The sequence below is a fragment of the Dipteris shenzhenensis genome, chromosome 26 (genome assembly GCF_047967505.1).
Source record: "Dipteris shenzhenensis isolate YYH24624 ecotype China chromosome 26, Dip_SZ_1.0, whole genome shotgun sequence".
NCBI lineage: Eukaryota > Viridiplantae > Streptophyta > Polypodiopsida > Gleicheniales > Dipteridaceae > Dipteris > Dipteris shenzhenensis.
In genome coordinates, this window is record NC_141621.1 from 10,650,082 (window position 1) to 10,671,256 (window position 21,175).

Sequence of the window (21,175 nt, forward strand, 5' to 3'; positions counted from 1 at the left end):
CATGAGATACCTCTCCAAATATGCCTATTTTTCCTTTCTGCAAGTCCATTTAGCTGTGGGGTATGACTGCATGAATATTGTTGCTTTATGCCATGCTCCTGCAGGAGACTTGCAAACTCATTTGAGAGGTACTCTCCCCCTCCATCTGACCTTAGGCATTTTATTTGCAGGCCTGTTTCTTTTTCAACCATAGCTTTAAGAGCTTTGAAATGCCCAAACACTTCACTTTTCTTTTTCATAAAATACACCCAAACTTTTCTGCTGTAGTCATCAATAAAAGTGACAAAGTAATGACAGTCTCCAATAGATGTAGCTTTAGTAGTCCACACATCAGAGTGGATTAATTCCAATGGCCTCTTACTCTCTTGAGCATGTCTAGGAAATGTTTTCCTTGCCTGTTTTCCAAATTGACAGGCTTCACATACCTTATGCATTTCTGCAACCTTGAACTTAGGCAACCTTGCAATAATATTTTGGGCCTGCATTAGTTTAACTCGATGTACATTAACATGACCAATACATTTATGCCAAATATCAATATTTGCAACTACACCGGTCCCATGTGCAAACATTGCTGCACTCAATTCAGGCATGTCTACGTCCAACGTAAACATCCTGCCCTTCTTCTTCCCTTTTGCTATCAAGCGACCTTTATTTTTCATATCCTCAACAAAGCATCCATGAGGATTAAATCTGACCTGCAAGCATTGCTCAACCATTTTACCAATAGAAACCAAGTTCCTGGTGATATTCGGGACATGAAATACATCAGACAGGTATTTCTTTTTTCCATCCTGCATAGACAAAGGAATTTTACCAATCTGCACAATAGGATGTGCAGTATCATCACCAGTCTCCACAAATCCTGGTCTTTCCATTTTCCTTGCATCCTACATCCATTCTACATGACCTATCATGTGGTTTGATGCACTTGAGTCAACATACCACACATCATTGCATTCTTCTACACTTGTCACAAAATTGGTCATGTGCTACACCATAAATAGATGCTCATTTCTGTCATCACCATGTCTACTAGAGGATGCATAATTGCCTTGCTGCAATTTTCTAGTCATGATGTCATTTTGCTTTTTATAGCAATCTTTAACCATATGACCCATTTTACCATAGTAGTAGCATTTAACATTGTTGTTTGCATTTTGGCCTCTCTGCCATCCACCACGACCTCTTTGGCTCCCCCTGCCTCTAAAGTTACCATGTCTCCTCCATAGGACTGGTTTTCTTGAATTTGTTACATATTTTGATTTCTGCCACGGCCTCCAAATCGGCCTATTCTACCTCTGTCTCTACCTCTTCCAGCATTTGAGTAGAAGACAACTTCTTTTGAAGTTCCTCCTAAAGAAGATGCACCACCATTTCTCTGCTCTTCAGAAATTAGAAGAGCAATCAACTCCTCAAAATCAGGAAAATTCTCATAGATGGCAATGGATGTCCAAAATTGTGCATAATCCTTTCCTAGGCCATTCAAGGTCACATAAACTAAATCATCATCTTCCACTGGAGACCCAATAGAAACAAGTGCATATGCAATCTTCTTCACCTTCATGTGGTAGTCATTGATGCTCATATTTTCTCTCTGCACATTATGCAAGTCTTTCTTGAGTTGCATTTCCCTGGCTTGCATATTTGTGCTATACATTTTTGTCAAAGTATCCCATGCCTCCTTCGGTGCGCTAGCATCCTGAATATGCACAATCATAGAATCTGACATACTAATAGACAGCTAGTACATAACTTTTCTAGCTCTCTCATGCCAGCCTTTAAATGCCTGCAACTCCTGTTGATTAGGAACATTAGGAATAATTGTTCAGCTCCAGTAATGAACTCCCAATAGCCTTTTCCCTTAAGGAAATTCACCATTCTAAACTTCCATGCTTGGAAGTTGTTCTTGTCAAGCTTTTCAGTGACTATCTGTGAAAGAGCATCAGACGCCATTACAAAACACTGCAAAATATTCTGTCACTGCAAAAAAACACAACTTCTGCCTCACAAGGGCAAATCTGCAAAACTAATGAGAGTGGTATTTGACCACACAGCCACTTCTTAGTGATGATTATGCATCAACAGGCAATAAGAATTATTCTGTCACTCCCAATATCTCTGTGCATAGGCATACGATGTAATTTCTGAGATAACTTTTCAGTGACCTATAGAACAGTGGTCGCACAGCAAAAACAGGGCACTTTCCTGAGTGCCTGCAGAAAACTTCTACCACCAAAACGGGCCCTTAATGGCCTTGAATCAAAAAAATAATTTCACTAAGGGCTTTGCCCCCACCTGTAGCATATACTACCCTCTCACCACACCATGAAGGGCATCCCAATCTGAGATAGTGTACTCTTGCACTTTCTAGCTGTGCTACCTACAAAGATTTGCTCCCAAACTCGAAAAAAAGGAAAGAAACACTGATCCTCTTACTAGGAAACCGTGAACTTGGTTTGCTTTCTTGAGCTCCTTACCACGAATCGAGCTCTGATACCATGTGAAGAGAGTGGGAGAGAAGTAAGGAGTCTCACTTGCAACTTTCTCACATACATAATGGGGGAATATACACAAAGGTAGAGGCTGAAAATAGTTTTCCTCTCTTAGTTGTGAAAGCCAAAAGAACTCTTAGTAAAAAAGAATAGGTGAACCCTATATGTGGGTCTCAAACCAAACTCGACTAACTAAGGTGGCATACTAACTGAGCCGCTAACTAGAGTACATAAAGATAGCTATCATCCAGCTATTATTCATGGGTGGTGTACCAACCGCATCTGCAGCTAACAAGTCAGTGACATAAATGCACAATGGTCACCCTAGCATATCACGAGTGGAGCTCGATATCTCAATAGGGGAGAGGATGGGTTGCAAGGTGGGAGGAGAGGGGAGGAGGAGTTACAAGGTTAGGACATGCTTTTGGATGTGGAGTGCAAGGAAGCATGTACACTTGAGACAATTGCTTGGAATACCAAAGTAGAACTCAACACAATGCCCCAAAGAGTGTGGGCTTCAATCCATTATGGGGTATTTATACAAGCTGGAGAGCTTCTCTCTCTGCATGTAGGAATTGTAAAACATTCTCTCTCTACATGTAGAACTTGCATATAGAAGTTTCATGCATTGGGGGAGAATTGGGGTCTCAAAAGGGCCTCATAAGGAATGGATTAGGGAATGCTTAGTGGGCTAATGCAAGAGGCTTAAAGGATCCCAAAGAGGCCTAACTAGCCCAACCTAGGTGGGTTCCACATTTGAGCCCACCTCTCCCCCCATCAATGAGCCCACCTCCCCCCCCATCAATGAGGGGAGGGGGCCACTTTTTGAAATTTGAATTTCAAATTTCGAATCCTCCTCCCTCCCTCTCTCTCTCTCTCTCCCTCCCTCCTTCTCTCTCCCTCCCTCCCTCCTTCCCTCCCTCCCTCCCTTCTCCTCCTCCCTCTCCCTCTCCCTCCCTCCCCCTTCCTCCTCTCCCATCCTCCGTCTTGCTCCTCCTCCTCCCTCCTCCCTCTCCCCTCCTCCTCTTCCTTCTGGCTCCTCCTCCCTCCTTCCTCTCCCCTCCTTCTCCAACTACCCAGGATCCCTCTCCTCTGCTCCTCCCTCCTGCAGAATCTCTCCCCTCCGCCTCCCTCCTATAGCATCTCTCCCCTCCTCCACCCTTCTACAGCAGCTCCTTCCCTCCCTCCTACACCTGTGGCCCTACTCTTCTCCTCCTCTTCCTCTTGCCCTCATCTACTTCTCCTCCTCCCTCTTCCTTGCTACTCTCTCCCTCTCATTGCTCCATCTTTGCCAGCTCTCCCCTACATTTTAGCCTGCATCATTGATACCTCTCTTTGAGTACTCATGGCACCATTCAAGGACATATCCAACAAGTACCATGTGAACCTACAACTGGAGGCAGAATATGCAAGCACACGCTCTTTGGGATATAGTGGAACTCCTCAAAGTGTGCTCCACAGTCTTCGATTGCAAGGGAAGAAGCATCTTGACCTTTGGGTGGATGGAAACTTGTATCCTTTAGACCTGCCACCCAAAAGAGTCCTCTGTTTCATACAGTGCATGATGTTGTTCGGTTTGTTGGCAAGGGATATGTTGGATTGCTCGGTTATTGCAATCGATTGAACCATTGGCTATGCAAGCAAGCGAGGTGCAGAGAGCCCAAGTAGAAGAACTTGCACATTTGGGAAATATTACTATTGTGGCAATGCATAATAGTATGCAGGATCTCCAATTGCAAAACAAAGAACTCAGTGACAAAGCACATGCACTAGACTTGGAGCGACATGAATTGGAAGAATCAATCCAGGAGCTTGCTAAAAGCAAACAAGATTTGGAAAGGTCAATCTATGGCCAAGTTCAACATGCTGTGGAGAAGGAATGAGAGAAGTAGATAGAACAAGTACAAAAGTTGAAGGGAACACCTTTGAAACTAAAGGCGAGGAAAAGACAATTGCAATCTATGGATGCATTGTCAACCAATAGTGGTGCCCGAAAGAGGAGAATACGGGCTGCAAGGTTAGTTCCCCAAATTTTCAATGAAATTTCTTACTCCAAAATATTTGTGGTCTTGCATTTTTTTCACTAAGACTTATTTGTACTCTATTTTAGGAATTTCATGGAGGATGTGATGGGTACAATGGAAATGGATGATAGTGATCCTTCATATGTTCTAAGTGAGAGTGCTCTCAACGGAAGCAAGAACGGAAGAGGGAGAGAGAGAAACAGAGAGCCACACAAGTTTTTTGGTGGGTGCAGAACCACTTTAATCTTCTTTTTTTCATTCATTTATATATGTGTTTGAGTATTGTACATAACCGGGGTAAAGGCACAGTGACCTTTAACCCCCACAACCTCCCACTTAAAGGACAATGTGCCTTTAAGGGAGAACAACCAGTGAGCATACTATCCAATGCCCAATAATACACAACAATACTCAAACTGCTGTGACTAGGTAGACTCTTCGCCAGCATATCTGCAGGGTTATCATCTATATGAACCTCGACAAGCTCTATGCGCTTGTCCTCAAGTACCTCCCTGATGAAATGGTACCTGACCTCAATGTGTTTGGTCTTTGCATGAAAGACCAGATTCCGTGCTAGCTGAATAGCACTCATGGAATCACTATGCAATGTTGGTACACCTGTATGAATCCCCAAATCTCCCACTAGCCGATCAAGCCATATAGCCTCCTTGCAATCCTCTGTGGCTGCAACATACTCAGCCTCTGTGGTAGACAAAGCAATGCACTTTTGTGCGCGAGACATCCACGACATTGCACCACCTGCAAAGGTGAACACATAACCAGAAGTGGATGTCCTACTATCCACATGCCCTGCATAGCCTGAATCTATGTACCCAAGTACACGCATATCTCCTCTACCAAAGTAGATGCACATCTCCTTGGTACCCTTCATGTACCTCATGATGCACTTAACTGCCTCCCAATGCCTCTTTCCTGGATTAGCCATATACCGGCTAACAAATCCCATTGCAAATGCAATGTCTGGTCTAGTAGCTATCATAGCATACATAAGACTCCCAACTGCTGATGCATAAGGAACCTTGGCCATCATGGCCCTTTCCTCATCTAATTTGGGACTATCTGTATGACTCAGTTTCACATATGGAGGCAATGGAGTACTCACTGCCTTCCCCCCCTCCATATTGAAACGCTGCAATACTTTTGTAACATACTCTTTTTGTGAAAGCCAAAGGAGTTTCCTACTCTGATCACACGTGATGCACATACCAAGAATATGACCTGCAAATCCCAAATCCTTCATATCAAAGGCCTCATGCAACTTGGCCTTTAAGGAATCTAGCTCATAAGTATTCTTGCTAGCCAATAGCATATCATCCACATATAGTGCCAAGATTATCAGGCTATTATCCTTAGCTCTTTTAGTGTAGAGGCAGTGATCAATTTCACTCCTTCTAAAACCTTGGGACCGAATGAAAGCATCAAACTTCTGATACCATTCTCTAGGTGCTTGCTTAAGACCATAGAGACTCTTCTTCAGCTTGCAAACTAAATGGTCTTTGCCCTTTTCTTCAAAGCCTTCTGGCTGCACCAGGTAAATTTCCTCAAGCAAATCCCCATGCAAGAAAGCTGTCTTGACATCCATCTGCATAAGCTCCATATCCTCTGATGCAACTAGTCCAAGCATGCATCTAAGTGTGGTCATATTCACAACCGGAGAGAATATTTCATCAAAGTCCACACCCTTCTCTTGCTTGAACCCTTTCGCGACCAAACGGGCCTTGTACCTAGGCATATCATCACCTGTGACCTTCATTTTGTAGACCCATTTACATGGCAATGTTTTCTTTCCATGTGGCAAAGAAACCAAGTCCCAAGTCTTATTCTTCATAAGTGAACTCATCTCTGATTGCATAGCATACTCCCACTTGCGTTGATCCTCACGCATCATAGCCTCTCTGTAACAAGAAGGCTCCCCACAATCAATAAGCATCACATAGTCTATTCTTGGAACAAACCTATCAGGTGGTCTAGACACTCTAGATTATCTTCTCAAGGGCATTTCAGCTTGCTGTCCCACCTGCATATCAGCCACATTTGGCTCATCATTTCCACCAATAGATGATCCATCATCTACCCTTGATTGTATACATGTGGGAGTACTTGGTGGCACCATTTCTTGCACATTTGGTGCATGGACAGCTTGCTGTCTATCAACATATGCAGGTGGATTCACATCCTAAAAAGTGATTCTCCTCATTTCCACATCCCTCATGGGTGCCTTATGCATCTTCTTCTCATTGATGAAGACTACATCATGGCTGTGTATGATCTTCTTTGCTTCTAGATCCCAGAGACGATAGCCCATCTCTCCACTTTCACCATAACCTAGAAAGATGCATTTCCTAGACTTAGGATCTAGCTTCTTTTGAAGCTCTTTTGGCACATGTGCATATGCCTCACACCCAAATATATGCAAATGAGAGTAAGAGGGCTTCTTGCCACTCCATGCCTCTTCAGGAATACCACCATCCAAACTCTTACTAGGTGATCTATTGATCACATGCACTGCAGTCTTCATTGCCTCAGCCCAAAAACCACCAGAAAGACTTGCATTGGAAAGCATGCATTGCAATCTTTCTTGAATGGTATGGTTCATCTTTTCTGCAACTGGATTTTGCTCTGGAGTATGAGGGGATGTGAGCTCCCTCTTAATCCCTAGAGGCAGTTTCCTTTTCATAAGTGCCACGCAGTTTCTTCCACAAATCTTCCGTAGTCTACTCATTTACTACTGTGAAATAAACTAACTCTGCAAGATGAAGTCTAATAGTAGACTTTGCTAATGCATCCAACTCATTCCAATCATCCTCAGACATATTTGTAGGCTTAGCTTCAATCCCTGCCAAGGGTTTAATCTGCTTCTTTTGAATAAGCACATCCCTTATCTATTCTTTCCATAGAGAAAAGTTTGTCCCATCAAACTTTTTAATGTTGAAAAACTCCTTTTCAGACATGGAAGAGGATGCCATAATGCAAATAAAACAAAATCCCAAATGCTAGTGCATACAAGAGAGAATCACACCAAATACCAGGTGCACCCAAATGCGTATGCCACAATAGAGTGAAATATCACCGAAACTCATGTCTCAAAGCATCTGACTCATGTGCATATACTATGCATCCATATGAGCAAATCTGGCCCAAAAGAAAATGCCAACTGCAATGGCAATCCAAAATGCCAATAAGTGCCAAATGACTCAAGCATAAACACTGTCCACTAGCATATGCATTAATAATATCTCATCCAATAGAGCATAGCACTATCGGTGCATCACCTGCAATGTGTCAAAGCTGTCCCTCAGCATAAAATAGCATCTATGTGCAAAGCGTCCATAAAAATAGCATCCCACAAGGCAATTTGGGCCTATCAGTGCATCCAATAAGGACCGCAATGCATCCAAATGGCCTATAAATCATCCACTGCAACCAAATGCACACCACAAATGAGCGCACACTGCTCAAACTGCAACCAGAGTGATCTGCATAAGGTATGCTCAAAAAATCATGGTCCCACGATAATGACCGCTACTGAAAATAGAACCTGAGATTCCTCAAAACATGGGTGCCATTGCATAATCGGACTCAGTAAGAAAATCTACAAATATCTCTCTTTTGCCAGAACTCCAAAAATCCCAACTGATGAGTGAGAAATGGGAGTCAACACTTATCCACTACCATGTGGCATAAATCTAAGGTTTCAAAACCTTAGAATGAAAAATGCATAACAGAGAGACGAAATCGAATACACAGAGATCTATAACTCTGAAAATACTCCACCGAATCGTGCAAGAACTGATAGGTAGGGGTTTTTGGGCGTTTGGAACGCAATGGGACAGACGGTTTTGGAAACCGTGGTCTTAATCACTAGGTCCAACACACGGGCTGAAAAAACGTTTTTTGAAACAGAGCTATTTGTAAACTCCACTGGAGTGCGAATGATGAGCAACATAGAAGTTTTAGGACCTCCTGAGTCCACTGGAACTCACAGATCTGCAAATGGTTGCTCCAAACTTGAGTTCCAATACCCGGGTAGAAAAACGCAAAAACTGACACAGTGAGTCAGAAATCCAATGGAATGATCCCAGATTCAAGAATGAAGGTGTTTCCAAGCTCCTGAAGTAATGTGGACACCAAAAGCAAGCAATAGTTGCCTCTACAAGTCAATACGGAGTCTCTGTCATCGAACGGAACAAGGAAAAGCTAAAAAAACGACTTTTTCTTTGAAAGCACTTAACAGGCTCTCAAAACCACTTCGCAAAGCCAAAGTGACTTTTCCAAAGGTTCCTCCAAGGTCTCTGCACACTCGAATGCAAGTAAAGTCACCCACAAAGCTTCCCACAGAGCTTCTCCTTCTTCCCACATAGCTGCTAAGCTTCAACCATTCATGCACGCTCAGCTAGATCACCCGGGCTCTGATACCAGTTGAGAGTGCTCTTAATGGAAGCAAGAACGAAAGAGGGAGAGAGAGAAATAGAGAGCCACACAAGTTTTTGGTGGGTGCAGAACCACTTTAATCTTCTCTTTTTCATTCATTTATATATGTGTTTGAGTATTGCACATAACCGAGGTAAAGGCACAGTGACCTTTAACCCCCACACCAAGAAGTTTAATAAAGCCAAGTGATGTCATGGAAGTATTGAAGGACCCTAGACAAAAAGAGCTATGTAAACAAGTTGCTAGAGAGGTAATGAAGGATTTCAAGGGCCTCGTCTAAGCAAAGGAGGTGCTTGGAGCTTGTGATGTTGCTAGTGTAAGTCGTGAAGCTTACAACTTTGTTTTTAAAATTTTCAAGTCTGCTATGGAGGAAAAGTATAAGATATCTACAATGCCATTGCCAACACTGTGGTCTATAAGGCTTGCACGTTAAGAAACAAACCAATGTGCTACAGAAAAGCTTGAAGGATACCATTATGTAAGTGGCACAATGACTTGGAAGAGTAAAAAGAAATCTAGCATCCAAACATTTATGATGGATGCTTTCAATAATGTTTATGTGGATGTAAAGAATTTGTAGAGAGCCATGGTCAAATTCTATGGGATGAGAGAAGAAGGTAAGAGAAATTTCCTCTTCACATTCAACTTTATTTCTTTTGATTTCTATATCCTTACTGAATTTCTTACTCATTGTATAGATAGCAAGCTAGTATTTGTTATAAAAATGGATGAAGCTAAGTTGGTAAAAGAGCACAAGCTAGAGAGGGTGAGCATTTGTATTATGAATGACGCCTTGTGTTTTGTTCAAGGGGATGAGGAAGTTGAGTAGGGTTTCTCAGTCCAATCTGAGGACATATGGTGGCTTGCAGCCTTTGAGACCCCAAAGGAGTGCCATGAGACATTGAAGTGGGTTTTGGAGGGAACTGGCATCCCGTCGATTATTCGAAGACAAGAGGCAAGGCAAACATTAATTGTGGATCGGCATGGAACGTTTCAAGTTGAGTGGCATCTAGCTAGTGATTTGAAGACCCTCAAGTGTTTGTATGGTTGCGATACAGGTGCAGATGCAAAATGGACATGCTTGTATTGCACCCACTCTCAAAAGATGCGAAAGGGAAGCCTACAGTGGGAAAATGGCATCCTTTCTTGCAACCAAAGTGCAGCCCTTGATCGTCACAAAAAGGATCCTAAGTGGGACCCCATTCTACCAATTCCATTGGAGTGGGTACACGTGTGTACTTTGCATGCTAAACTGCGTATACTTGATAAGTTACTCTATCTCCATCTAGTTTATGCTTGGAATTTGAGGCCACAGCAAGTATTTGCACAATCCATTGCAAAAGCTGAAGAACTACTCTCACTAATGGGACTTCACAGAGGCAATGTGAAGCTTAAGCAGGACAAGAAACAATCAAGAAAGACACAAAATCTTCCTGCTAAAGTGTCCATGGGTGGAGGAAAGGCAAGGAGGTCCTTGTCCAACCACAATGCTGATAAAGAAAAACATACATTGGCTCAAAGCACTCTAGGTTGGGAGTACTAGAAAGATTTGTGTGAGTGCACCACAAATCAAGCTTCACATCCACGAATTGCTACTTTGAGAGAAACACTATGGACCAAGCTTGCTGCATTTATAAAGTTGCTTAGACAAGGTCAAACATATGAGCTTTATTATGAGAGATTCAAGACAGCATTGGGAAAATTCATATCATTGATGGTAGAAGCATGGGGGGAGTCACATATTACACATTACATGGTAATCCTCCTCAGGTTGAAATTTTGTGCTTTAAACTTAAGTCAGTTTATGTTTCTAATACAATGTTTTTCTCTAGAGCATATTCTTTACGCACGTGCACCATGGTTTGTGGAGCAATGGGGCCCTTTGTCCATTTGGAATACTCAAGGAATGGAGAAATCACACTACAGAGCAAAGGTAGCATACTTCAAGAATACAAGGCATGGGGGTGGTATCACACGAAGCAATGCACTATACGAAATGTTCAATTGGTTTTATGGATGTCTAGAGGCTAGGACTCTCAAGCGCAATAAGGTAGAGGTCGCAAGTCTCGCAAAAGCGGTTCAACATGTCAAGAACACAAGGAGATGTGATGCTTGGAAGTCCTCAATAGGGAGCCAAGGGGTTGCACTTTGGTTGCAACGTAGAGTCAAATAGGGGAGGCGTTGGGTCCTAAGAGAACCCCAAATGTAAAATGTTTGATGAATAAAGTTAACACTATTTTGAGTCAATTATAGATTCCAAAATTCACAAATTTGTTTGGAAATTGCAGAATTGCATGTGCAATAGGGCAGGGTGGAGAGGTGAGTGGGTTGGGAGGGAGGGTGGTGAAGATTAAGTATTACTGAACTGGTGACAAAAGACTGGGGGGGAGGAGGTGCACTCAAAAAACCCTAATTTAAAAGAAAAACACTAAAGTGCTTCAAAAAAGAGTATATAAAGCACTTCAAAACCCTAAAATCCCTCATTTCTATGGCATGAGTTAAACAAACTGCTAGACCTACTAGACACCGTTTAGATGCTACCCATTGTCCTCCTCACAATGCCATGGCCTCCAAACACACTGCAAGCCCCAGTGGCCAAGAGGGCAATGATCACCAAGGATCTGAAGGCAGTTGTCGTCATCAGGAGTCCAAGCAACATGAGTCCCCACCATCCGACTCTCATGGGGGATCCCAGGGATCTCAGCACCATGAGGAATTCCAGCACGATGAAGTATCCAAGCACGATCAGGGGTCCTCTCAGTCCTTACACACAACTAATCGTGGAAGTAGAGAGGTCTCCCAAGAGGGGCAAAATAGTCCAGTCAATCCTGATCAATTGCCCCTCCCTCCTCTGTGGGGTCCTGGCATGGAGCATCTAGACCAACAAGGGGAGCAAGAAAGGTAAAGAGAGGAGATGGAGAGATTACAGGGGCCACAACAAGAGGAAGTATTTGGTGGGCTCATAGATATAATGAACCTTGGCCCCAATCCTCCAAACAAGTAGACCGCACGGAAGAGCATCATCAACCCTTTGTGCCTTGATATTATTAGATATGAGGAGCCTCTAGTACAAGCTGAGCAAGAGCCTCAGCCTGCTATCTCATAGCCTCATGAAAAGGAAACGAGACCAAGGACAAAGCAAACCCCTAGGCGCGACAAGCCACCTTGAAGGACCTACTAGACACAAGAAGAGGAGTCTAAAGAGGTGGTTGCAAGGGAGGAGAGGCGAAAGAAGTTCAAAGCAGACAAGCGACCATGGAGCCATGTTCAAAGGCCAGTGCAAGGTCCCTCAAAGATCTTATAAGAGGTGTAAAAAATCAGGCGTGAAGGCACTTCAGGAGATCCGCAAGTTCCAAACCACTGTGGACAATCTCATTCCCCGTGCACCCTTCTAACGTGTTGTACGTGAAATAGCACAGCATTACAAGAGTGATGTGTGTTTCACTTCAGGTGCTATGGGAGCAATTCAGGAGGCAACGGAGCAGATGATAGTAGGTCTTTTGGAAGACGTGTACTTATGTGCTATCCATGCCAAAAGAGTAACAATGATGGACAAGGACCTTGCACTTGCCAAGTGCATCCGCTCTGATCCCTCCCTTAGGTCCTAGATGTTGTTTAGGTTCATTTGGTGTAACCTGAATCATTTTGTAAATCTCTGCCCTTGAGGCCAATGAATAAAAGATATTTTTATGTTCTATTTGTGGGGGTTAAAGGTCACTGTGCCTTAACCCCAGTTATGTACAATACTCAAACACATATATAAATGAATGAAAAAGAAGATTAGGGTGGTTCTGCACCCACCAAAACTTGTGTGGCTCTCTGTCTCTCTCTCTCTCGCTCTCTCTCCCTCTTCCGTTCATTGCTTCCGTTGAGAGCATTCTCAACTAGTATCAGAGCCCGAGTGATCTAGCTGAGCGTGCGTGAATGCTTGAAGCTCAGCAGCTCTGTGGGAGGAAGGAGAAGCTCTGTGGGAAGCTTTGTGGGTGACTTTACTTGCATCCGAGTGTGCAGAGACCTTGGAGGAACCTTTGGAAAAGTCACTTTGGCTTTGCGAAGTGGTTTTTTGAGAGCCTGTTAAGAGCTTTCAAAGAAAAAGTCGTTTTTTGAGCTTTTCCTTGTTCCGTTCGATGACAGAGACTCCGTATTGACTTGTGGAGGCAACGATTGCTTGCTTTTGGTGTCCACATTACTTCAGGAGCTTGGAAACACCTTCATTCTTGAATCTGAGATCATTTCAGTGGATTTCTGACTCACTGTGTCAATTCCTGCGTTTTTTGCCCGGGTGTTGGAACTCAAGTTTGGAGCAACCATTTGCAGATCTGTCAGTTCTGGTGGACTCAGGAGGTCCTAAAACTTCTATGTTGCTCATCATTCGCACTCCGGTGGAGTTTATAGATAGCTCTATTTCCAAAAACGTTTTTCAGTCCGTGTGTTGGACCCAGTGATTGAGGCCGCGGTTTCCAAAACCGTCTGTCCCATTGCGTTCCGGACGCCCAAAAACCCCTACCTGTCAGTTCTTGCGCGATTCGGTGGAGGATTTTCAGAGTTATAAATCTCTGTGTATTCGATTTCGTCTCTCTGTTATGCATTTTTCATGCTAAGGTTTTGAAACCTTAGATTTATGCCACATGTCAGTGGATAAGTGTTGACTCCCATTTCTCATTCATCGGTTGGGATTTTGGAGTTCTGGCAGAAGAGAGATATTTGCAGATTTTCTTGCTGAGTCCGATTATGCAATGGCGCCCATGTTTTGAAGCATCTCAGGTTCTATTTTCAGTAGCGCTCATTACCGTGGGACTATGATTTCTTGAGCATACCTTATGCAGATCACTCTGGTTGCAGTTTGAGCAGTGTGCGCTCATTCGTGGTGTGCATTGGGTTGCAGTGGATGATTTATAGGCCATTTGGATGCATTGCGGTCCTTATTGGATGCGCTGATAGGCCCAAATTGCCTTGTGGGATGCTTTTTTTATGGACGCTTTACACATGGATCACATGGATGCTATTTTATGCTGAGGGACAACTTTGACACATTGCAGGTGATGCACTGATAGTGCTATGCTCTCTTGGATGAGATATTATTGATGCATATGCCAGTGGACGGTGTTTATGCTTGAGTCATTTGGCACTTATTGGCATTTTCGTTTGGGCCAAATTTGCTCATATGGATGCATAGTATATGCACATGAGTCTGATGCATCTTTTGATGCTTTGAGCTTTGAGTTTTGGTGATATTGTGGCATACACATTTGGGTGCACCTGGTATTTGGTGTGATTCTCTCTTGCAGGCACTAGCATTTGGGATTTTGCTTTATTTGCATCATGGCATCCTCTTCCATGTCTGAAAAGGAGTTTTTCAGCATTAAAAAGTTTGATGGGACAAACTTTTCTTTGTGGAAAGAACAAATAAGGGATGTGCTTATTCAAAAGAAGCAGATTAAACCCTTGGCAGGGATTGCAGCTAAGCTTGCAAATATGTCTGAGGATGATTGGAATGAGTTGGATGCATTAGCAAAGTCTACTATTAGACTTCATCTTGCAGAGTCAGTTTATTTCACAGTAGTAAATGAGCAGACTACGGAAGATTTGTGGAAGAAACTGTGTGCCACTTATGAGAAGGAAACTGCCTCTAATAAAGTTTACCTCATGAAGAGGTTGTTTGAGCTGCAGATGAAGGAAGGGGTCTCCATTGCTTCTCACTTGAATGAATTCAATATTATTTTTAGCCAGCTTCAGGCTCAGAAAATGAATTTTGATGCGGAGACTAAGGCAATATTTCTCTTATGTTCATTGCCATCCTCATGGGATACCTTCCGTACAGCTGTCAGTAACTCTGCACCTGGTGGAGTACTGAAATTTGATGATGTTGTGGGTAGCTTGTTGGCCGAGGAGATTAGACGGAAGTCTATGGATGGCAACAAGCAAGATGCAGCCTTAAATGTGCAAAGGGGTAGATCACAGTTCAGGGGGAAGTCCCAAGAAAGAGGGAAGTCTCGTAGCAAATCCAAGGCACGAAACATTGAGTGTTACCACTGTGGCAAGAAGGGCCATATGAAAAAGGATTGCTACAAGCTGAAAAGAGAGCAAAAGGATAAGAAAAAGAATGCAAATTGGGGTGCAAATCAAAAGGAAGAGAGTCCAAGGGAGGACAAAGGAAAAGTGAAGATCGAGGAGATCAATGCAGTCACACGTGATAGTGACAATGATGTTCTCTTCATGTCTAGTTTATCTGCAGAGTTGCTTACCACTTCAGATGATGCATATTCCCAGGATTGGATTTTGGATTCTGGTGCTTCATTCCATGTTACTCCCCATAGGGAATGGTTCTCCACTTATGATAGTGGAAAGACAGGTTGTGTGCATCTTGGAAATGACTATGCATGTGACATAGTGGGAGTAGGTGACATAAAGTTTTCTTTTGCAAATGGGTCTGCATTTGTTTTGAAACATGTGAGACATGTGCCTAAGCTGACCAAGAGTCTTATTTCAGTGGGTCAGCTAGATGATGCTGGTTTTCACACCACTTTTGGCTTTCAGAGTTGGAAAATTCAGAAGGGCTCTATGCTTTTGGCCAGGGGTGCCAAGTGTGGGACTTTGTATCCCTTACATGTATCAGGGGTATTTGATCATGTTGTTGCAATAACCGAGCAGCCAAGCACTTCTTTGTGGCATTGCAGGTTGGGGCACATGAGCCAGAATGGAATGAAACTCTTATGCCGTTTGGGTTATGTACCGCATTTGAGTTTCTCTGATTTTGAATTTTGTGAGCATTGTCTCTATGGGAAGCAGACTAAATCAGCCCATAAAAGAAGGGGAAAGAAAGAGTTTGAAATGCTTGATTTGGTGCATTCAGACGTATGTGGTCCCATGCCTACACGGTCATTAGGCGGGGCTGAATACTATGTGACATTCATTGATGATGCAACTAGGAAAGTGTGGGCTTATGCTATAGCTCGGAAGAGTGATGTGTTCCAGGTATTTCAGAAATGGCTGGCCTTGGTTGAGAATCAGTTAGGTAGAACGCTTAAATGCCTACGGACTGATAATGGTGGAGAGTATCTCTCTCATGACTTTCAGCATTTCTGTGATACACGTGGGATTAAGAGGGAGCTCACATCCCCTCGTACTCCAGAGCAAAATCCAGTTGCAGAAAAGATGAACCGTACCATTCAAGAAAGGTTGCAATGCATGCTTTCCAATGCAAGTCTTTCTAGTGGTTTTTGGGCTGAGGCAATGAAGACTGCAGTGCATGTGATCAATAGATCACCTAGTAAGAGTTTGGATGGTGGTATTCCTGAAGAGGCATGGAGTGGCAAGAAGCCCTCTTACTCTCATTTGCGTATATTTGGGTGTGAGGCATATGCACATGTGCCAAAAGAGCTTCGAAAGAAGCTAGATCCTAAGTCTAGGAAATGCATCTTTCTGGGTTATGGTGAAAGTGGAGAGATGGGCTATCGTCTCTGGGATCCAGAAGCAAAGAAGATCATACGCAGCCATGATGTGGTCTTCAATGAGAAAAAGATGCATAAGGCACCCATGAGGGATGTGGAAATGAGAAAAATAACTTTCCAGGATGTGAATCCACCTACATATGTTGATAGGCAGCAAGCTGTCCATGCACCAAATGTGCAAGAAATGGTGCCACCAAGTACTCCCACAGGTATACAATCAAGGGTAGATGATGGATCATCTATTAGTGGAAATGATGAGCCAAATGTGGCTGATATGCAAGTGGGACAGCAAGCTGAAATGCCATTGAGAAGATCATCTAGAGTGTCTAGACCGCCTGATAGGTTTGTTCCAGGGGTAGACTATGTGATGCTTACTGATTGCGGGGAGCCTTCTTGCTACGGAGAGGCTATGATGCGTGAGGATCAACGCAAGTGGGAGTATGCTATGCAATCAGAGATGAGTTCACTTATGAAGAATAAGACTTGGGACTTGGTTTCTTTGCCACATGGAAAGAAAGCATTGCCATGTAAATGGGTCTACAAAATGAAGGTCACAGGTGATGATGTGCCTAGATACAAGGCCCGTTTGGTTGCTAAAGGGTTCAAGCAAGAGAAGGGTGTGGACTTTGATGAGATATTCTCTCCGGTTGTGAAGATGACCACACTTAGATGCATGCTTGGACTAGTGGCATTAGAGGATATGGAACTTATGCAGATGGATGTCAAGACAGCTTTCTTGCATGGGGATTTGCATGAGGAAATTTACATGGTGCAGCCGGAAGGCTTTGAAGAAAAGGGCAAAGAGCATTTAGTTTGCAAGCTGAAAAAGAGTCTCTATGGTCTTAAGCAAGCACCTAGAGAATGGTATCAGAAGTTTGATGCTTTCATTCGGTCCCAGGGTTTTAGAAGGAGTGAAATTGATCACTGCCTCTACACTAAAAGGGCTAAGGATAATAGCCTGATAATCTTGGCACTATATGTGGATGATATGCTATTGGCTAGCAAGAATAATTATGAGCTAGATGCTTTAAAGGCCAAGTTGCATGAGGCCTTTGATATGAAGGATTTGGGACTTGCAGGTCATATTCTTGGTATGCGCATCACGCGTGATCGGAGTAGGAAACTCCTTTGGCTTTCACAAAAAGAGTATGTTACAAAAGTATTGCAGCGTTTCAATATGGAGGGGGGGAAGGCAGTGAGTACTCCATTGCCTCCATATGTGAAACTGAGTCATACAGATAGTCCCAAATCAGATGAGGAGAGGGCCATGATGGCCAAGGTTCCTTATGCATCAGCAGTTGGGAGTCTTATGTATGCTATGATAGCTACTAGACCAGACATTGCATTTGCAGTGGGAGTTGTTAGCCGGTATATGGCTAATCCAGGAAAGAGGCATTGGGAGGCAGTTAAGTGCATCATGAGGTACATGAAGGGTACCAAGGAGATGTGCATTTGCTTTGGTAAAGGAGATATGCGTGTACTTGGGTACACAGATTCAGACTATGCAGGGGCATGTGGATAGTAGGAGATCCACTTCTGGTTATGTGTTCACCTTTGCAGGTGGTGCAGTGTCGTGGATGTCTCGTGCACAGAAGTGCGTGGCTTTGTCTACCACAGAGGCTGAGTATGTTGCAGCCACAGAGGGTTGCAAGGAGGCTATATGGCTTGATCGGCTAGTGGGAGATTTGGGGATTCATACAGGTGTACCGACATTGCATAGTGATTCCATGAGTGCTATTCAGCTAGCACGGAATCCAGTCTTTCATGCAAAGACCAAACACATTGAGGTCAGGTACCATTTCATCAGGGAGGTACTTGAGGACAAGCGCATAGAGCTTGTCAAGGTTCATACAGATGATAACCCTGCAGATATGCTGACGAAGAGTCTACCGAGTCAGCGGTTTGAGTATTGTCGTGTATTGATGGGCATTGGATAGTATGCTCACTGGTTGTTCTCCCTTAAAGGCACATTGTCCTTTAAGTGGGAGGTTGTGGGGGTTAAAGGTCACTGTGCCTTAACCCCAGTTATGTACAATACTCAAACACATATATAAATGAATGAAAAAGAAGATTAGGGTGGTTCTGCACCCACCAAAACTTGTGTGGCTCTCTGTCTCTCTCTCTCTCGCTCTCTCTCCCTCTTCCGTTCATTGCTTCCGTTGAGAGCACTCTCACTATTACTGTTCCCATGTTATTATACATGTTACTTGATGCTTTCCATCAGTTTATGCAAGTTCAATGTGAATTTGAGTGGTCAAATGATGTTTTTTCACCATGGTACAGAAGGCAAATGTGTTCGACATCATGCAGGGTGCATATGGGGCTTGTTTGACCAAGTGGCACGTATGGGGCCTGTTTGACTTGGTCAAACAGGCCCCATATGTGCCATAGTGGGTTTTACCATTTTTGGGCTCCCCGCGCGATGCCAAACACATTTTCCTTCTGTCGCACGGTGAGATTCTTACTGGATTGCTCAGAAATGACCATTATAGTGCAAATATTTATCTGATTGCATGCTTTTGAATAGAATAGTGAATGAAAATATTAATGCCAACAAAAATTAAAGTTACAAAATATAATGACCATATAAAATAGAATTTGTAAAAGAACACAAAATGGGGCACTGTATAAAAAGTATAGCTGTATTCATATAAAATAAATTTTCTATACAATAAGGCTTCAGAGCTTTCTCTCCTCTCTAAAACACTGAGAACATCAGGCTTTGAATTCCAAAATACACTCCTAGCTCTAAACCTAGTCGATAGAGAGTCAATACTATTGTCATTGCTGGCCACGGACATGGCTGCTGCCATCAATGCCATACCTTGAAAATTGGTTCCAAAGGCATTGAGGGCAGCCATGTAGTTCACCAAAATGACCTTGTCAGCATTGCGATTGATGTCAGCATGACCAATCACTCTTGACAAGGCCTTGCACTTCAGGAGGTCATCAGTGTCATGTGGAGAAAACTTTTTGTGGATAACCACAAAGCGACCTTTTACTTGGCCAAGTTAATGTGCCAGTGAGTGAGCTCGGCCGAAGCTACTACAAACAAGGCATTGCTGAGATGAGAATAGGTTGACCTCAAATGCCTCTTGCAACAGTCCAACATTACATTAGAATTCCATTAAAGCAAAAGTATACCAAGAGAGAAGAAATTCAAAGCTCATAGTTTCTTACCACTATGGAGTCATCATGCTCAATCCCTTCCTCTTTGTCAATGAGGATGGATCCAGAGGTCTCTTGCTGTCTGGAGTGAGATGTGGAGGCTTCTAGAACATCAAGTAGGTCGGAGTAGAGTGATATCTCTGCATCTTTGATTTGGGCCAGTTTTAAAGCAAGAACCTCTTCTATTGAATCATCTGCTCCCAAAAACTTAGGTTCTTGCATAGTTGTGTCCACCTCGTATCCACACAGGATACCAAGAGCTTCATCATCCTGGAGACTAAACATAACCTCTATGTCATGGAGAAAGAGGTATTGTTCTCCATCGACAAGAAGGGGAGCAAGAAACCATATCATTTTTGCGAGGTCAACAGAGGTGGTGCTCGAGGTGGATGGAATTTGAGAAGTAGAATGGGGTTTAGGAGGTCACTCGAGCACTTCTGGGGCCAATGTAGCTTCTCGCTCCTTAGCTTCTTCATCTATGGGCTCTTCATTGTAGATGTTGGGCTCATCTACAAAAATAAGAGGATCGAAAAGTGCAGGGGTAGGGTCAGGGCTTGAGGTCGAGGCCTCCTCTTCCATTTGTCCCTCCTGGAGAAGGAAAATAAAGGTCATTTCCCAAGATAGGAACTTATTTCCTGTGTTTTTTATGACTCCATATGCTAGGAGGTCATTAGTGTCCACTTCCCTAAACCCTAGGGGTGTGAGCTAGGCTCGAAAGCGATATAAACGCTTCACGAACCTGGGTTCTTGATTGAACAAGTACTTCAAATAATCAATTGGGACCCATCTTTCTATAGACTCATCAAGTTGATATGCAAAACTCGCGATGTAGTTTTGCATGTACTTGATGAGGTCTTCAAAATGGTCTCGGGCTCCCAAGTAGGTGCCTAGGACATCTATGCTCTTATCAAAGATTGGAAATAACTCCTCCTCTCTATCAATTAATGGAGTACGAGGGATGAAATCATGGAAGGCAGACCTAGCAGAATCCATGGTAGTTTGGTAGCTAGGAGAACTATGGCTATGATAGTGAAACTTTGAAACTAAAGCAACTTTATAACCTATATATAGCCAAATGTTCTAAATATGAAAAATAAAAAGAATTATAAATTTTTTGGGGAAAACTTGACATTGACATGAAACAAAACCATTCAAAACATCAAAATTAATTGCACCATTATTAATTGGAAAATGTCAAAATCCACAATTGTTCCACCCCACATTGTTTACAATCTTCAATATTGCAGGAGGGATAAAAGTGGCACTATGCATGAGCTTCTCTGCATGCTTTCATACCTTTTCACCATTTAAGGTAAAGTGAAAGGACTCAGACATGCCATCCTCCATGACCAATAGGTATTCCTGCACGTCCCTGAGAGTCCACTGTGACGTGACAGTCACATTCTTGACATCTCAAATGAGAACCAATACATAAACTTACCCCTTTAGAGTCAAGGGGGAGCCAATTGCCACCTGTTTTCTTCTAGCGCCTGTATTAAAAAGCAAAATATAACATTTGGTGGGAGATGTGGTACTTGACAACCACATTGTCCTTACATACATGGCATTGAAATAGATCACCCTT

At 43.1% G+C, this 21,175-nt stretch overlaps 1 protein-coding gene across 1 annotated transcript; it reads left to right on the forward strand.

Moving 5' to 3' along the window:
• Positions 1–10,418: 10,418 nt before the first annotated feature.
• On the forward strand, positions 10,419–11,276 carry LOC147884656 (uncharacterized). The gene is made up of 4 exons (XM_087397191.1): positions 10,419–10,466; positions 10,719–10,727; positions 10,806–11,034; positions 11,260–11,276. The coding sequence occupies exons 1-4, from the start codon at positions 10,419–10,421 to the stop codon at positions 11,274–11,276; spliced, it is 303 nt and encodes a 100-aa protein (XP_087253317.1).
• Positions 11,277–21,175: the final 9,899 nt, after the last annotated feature.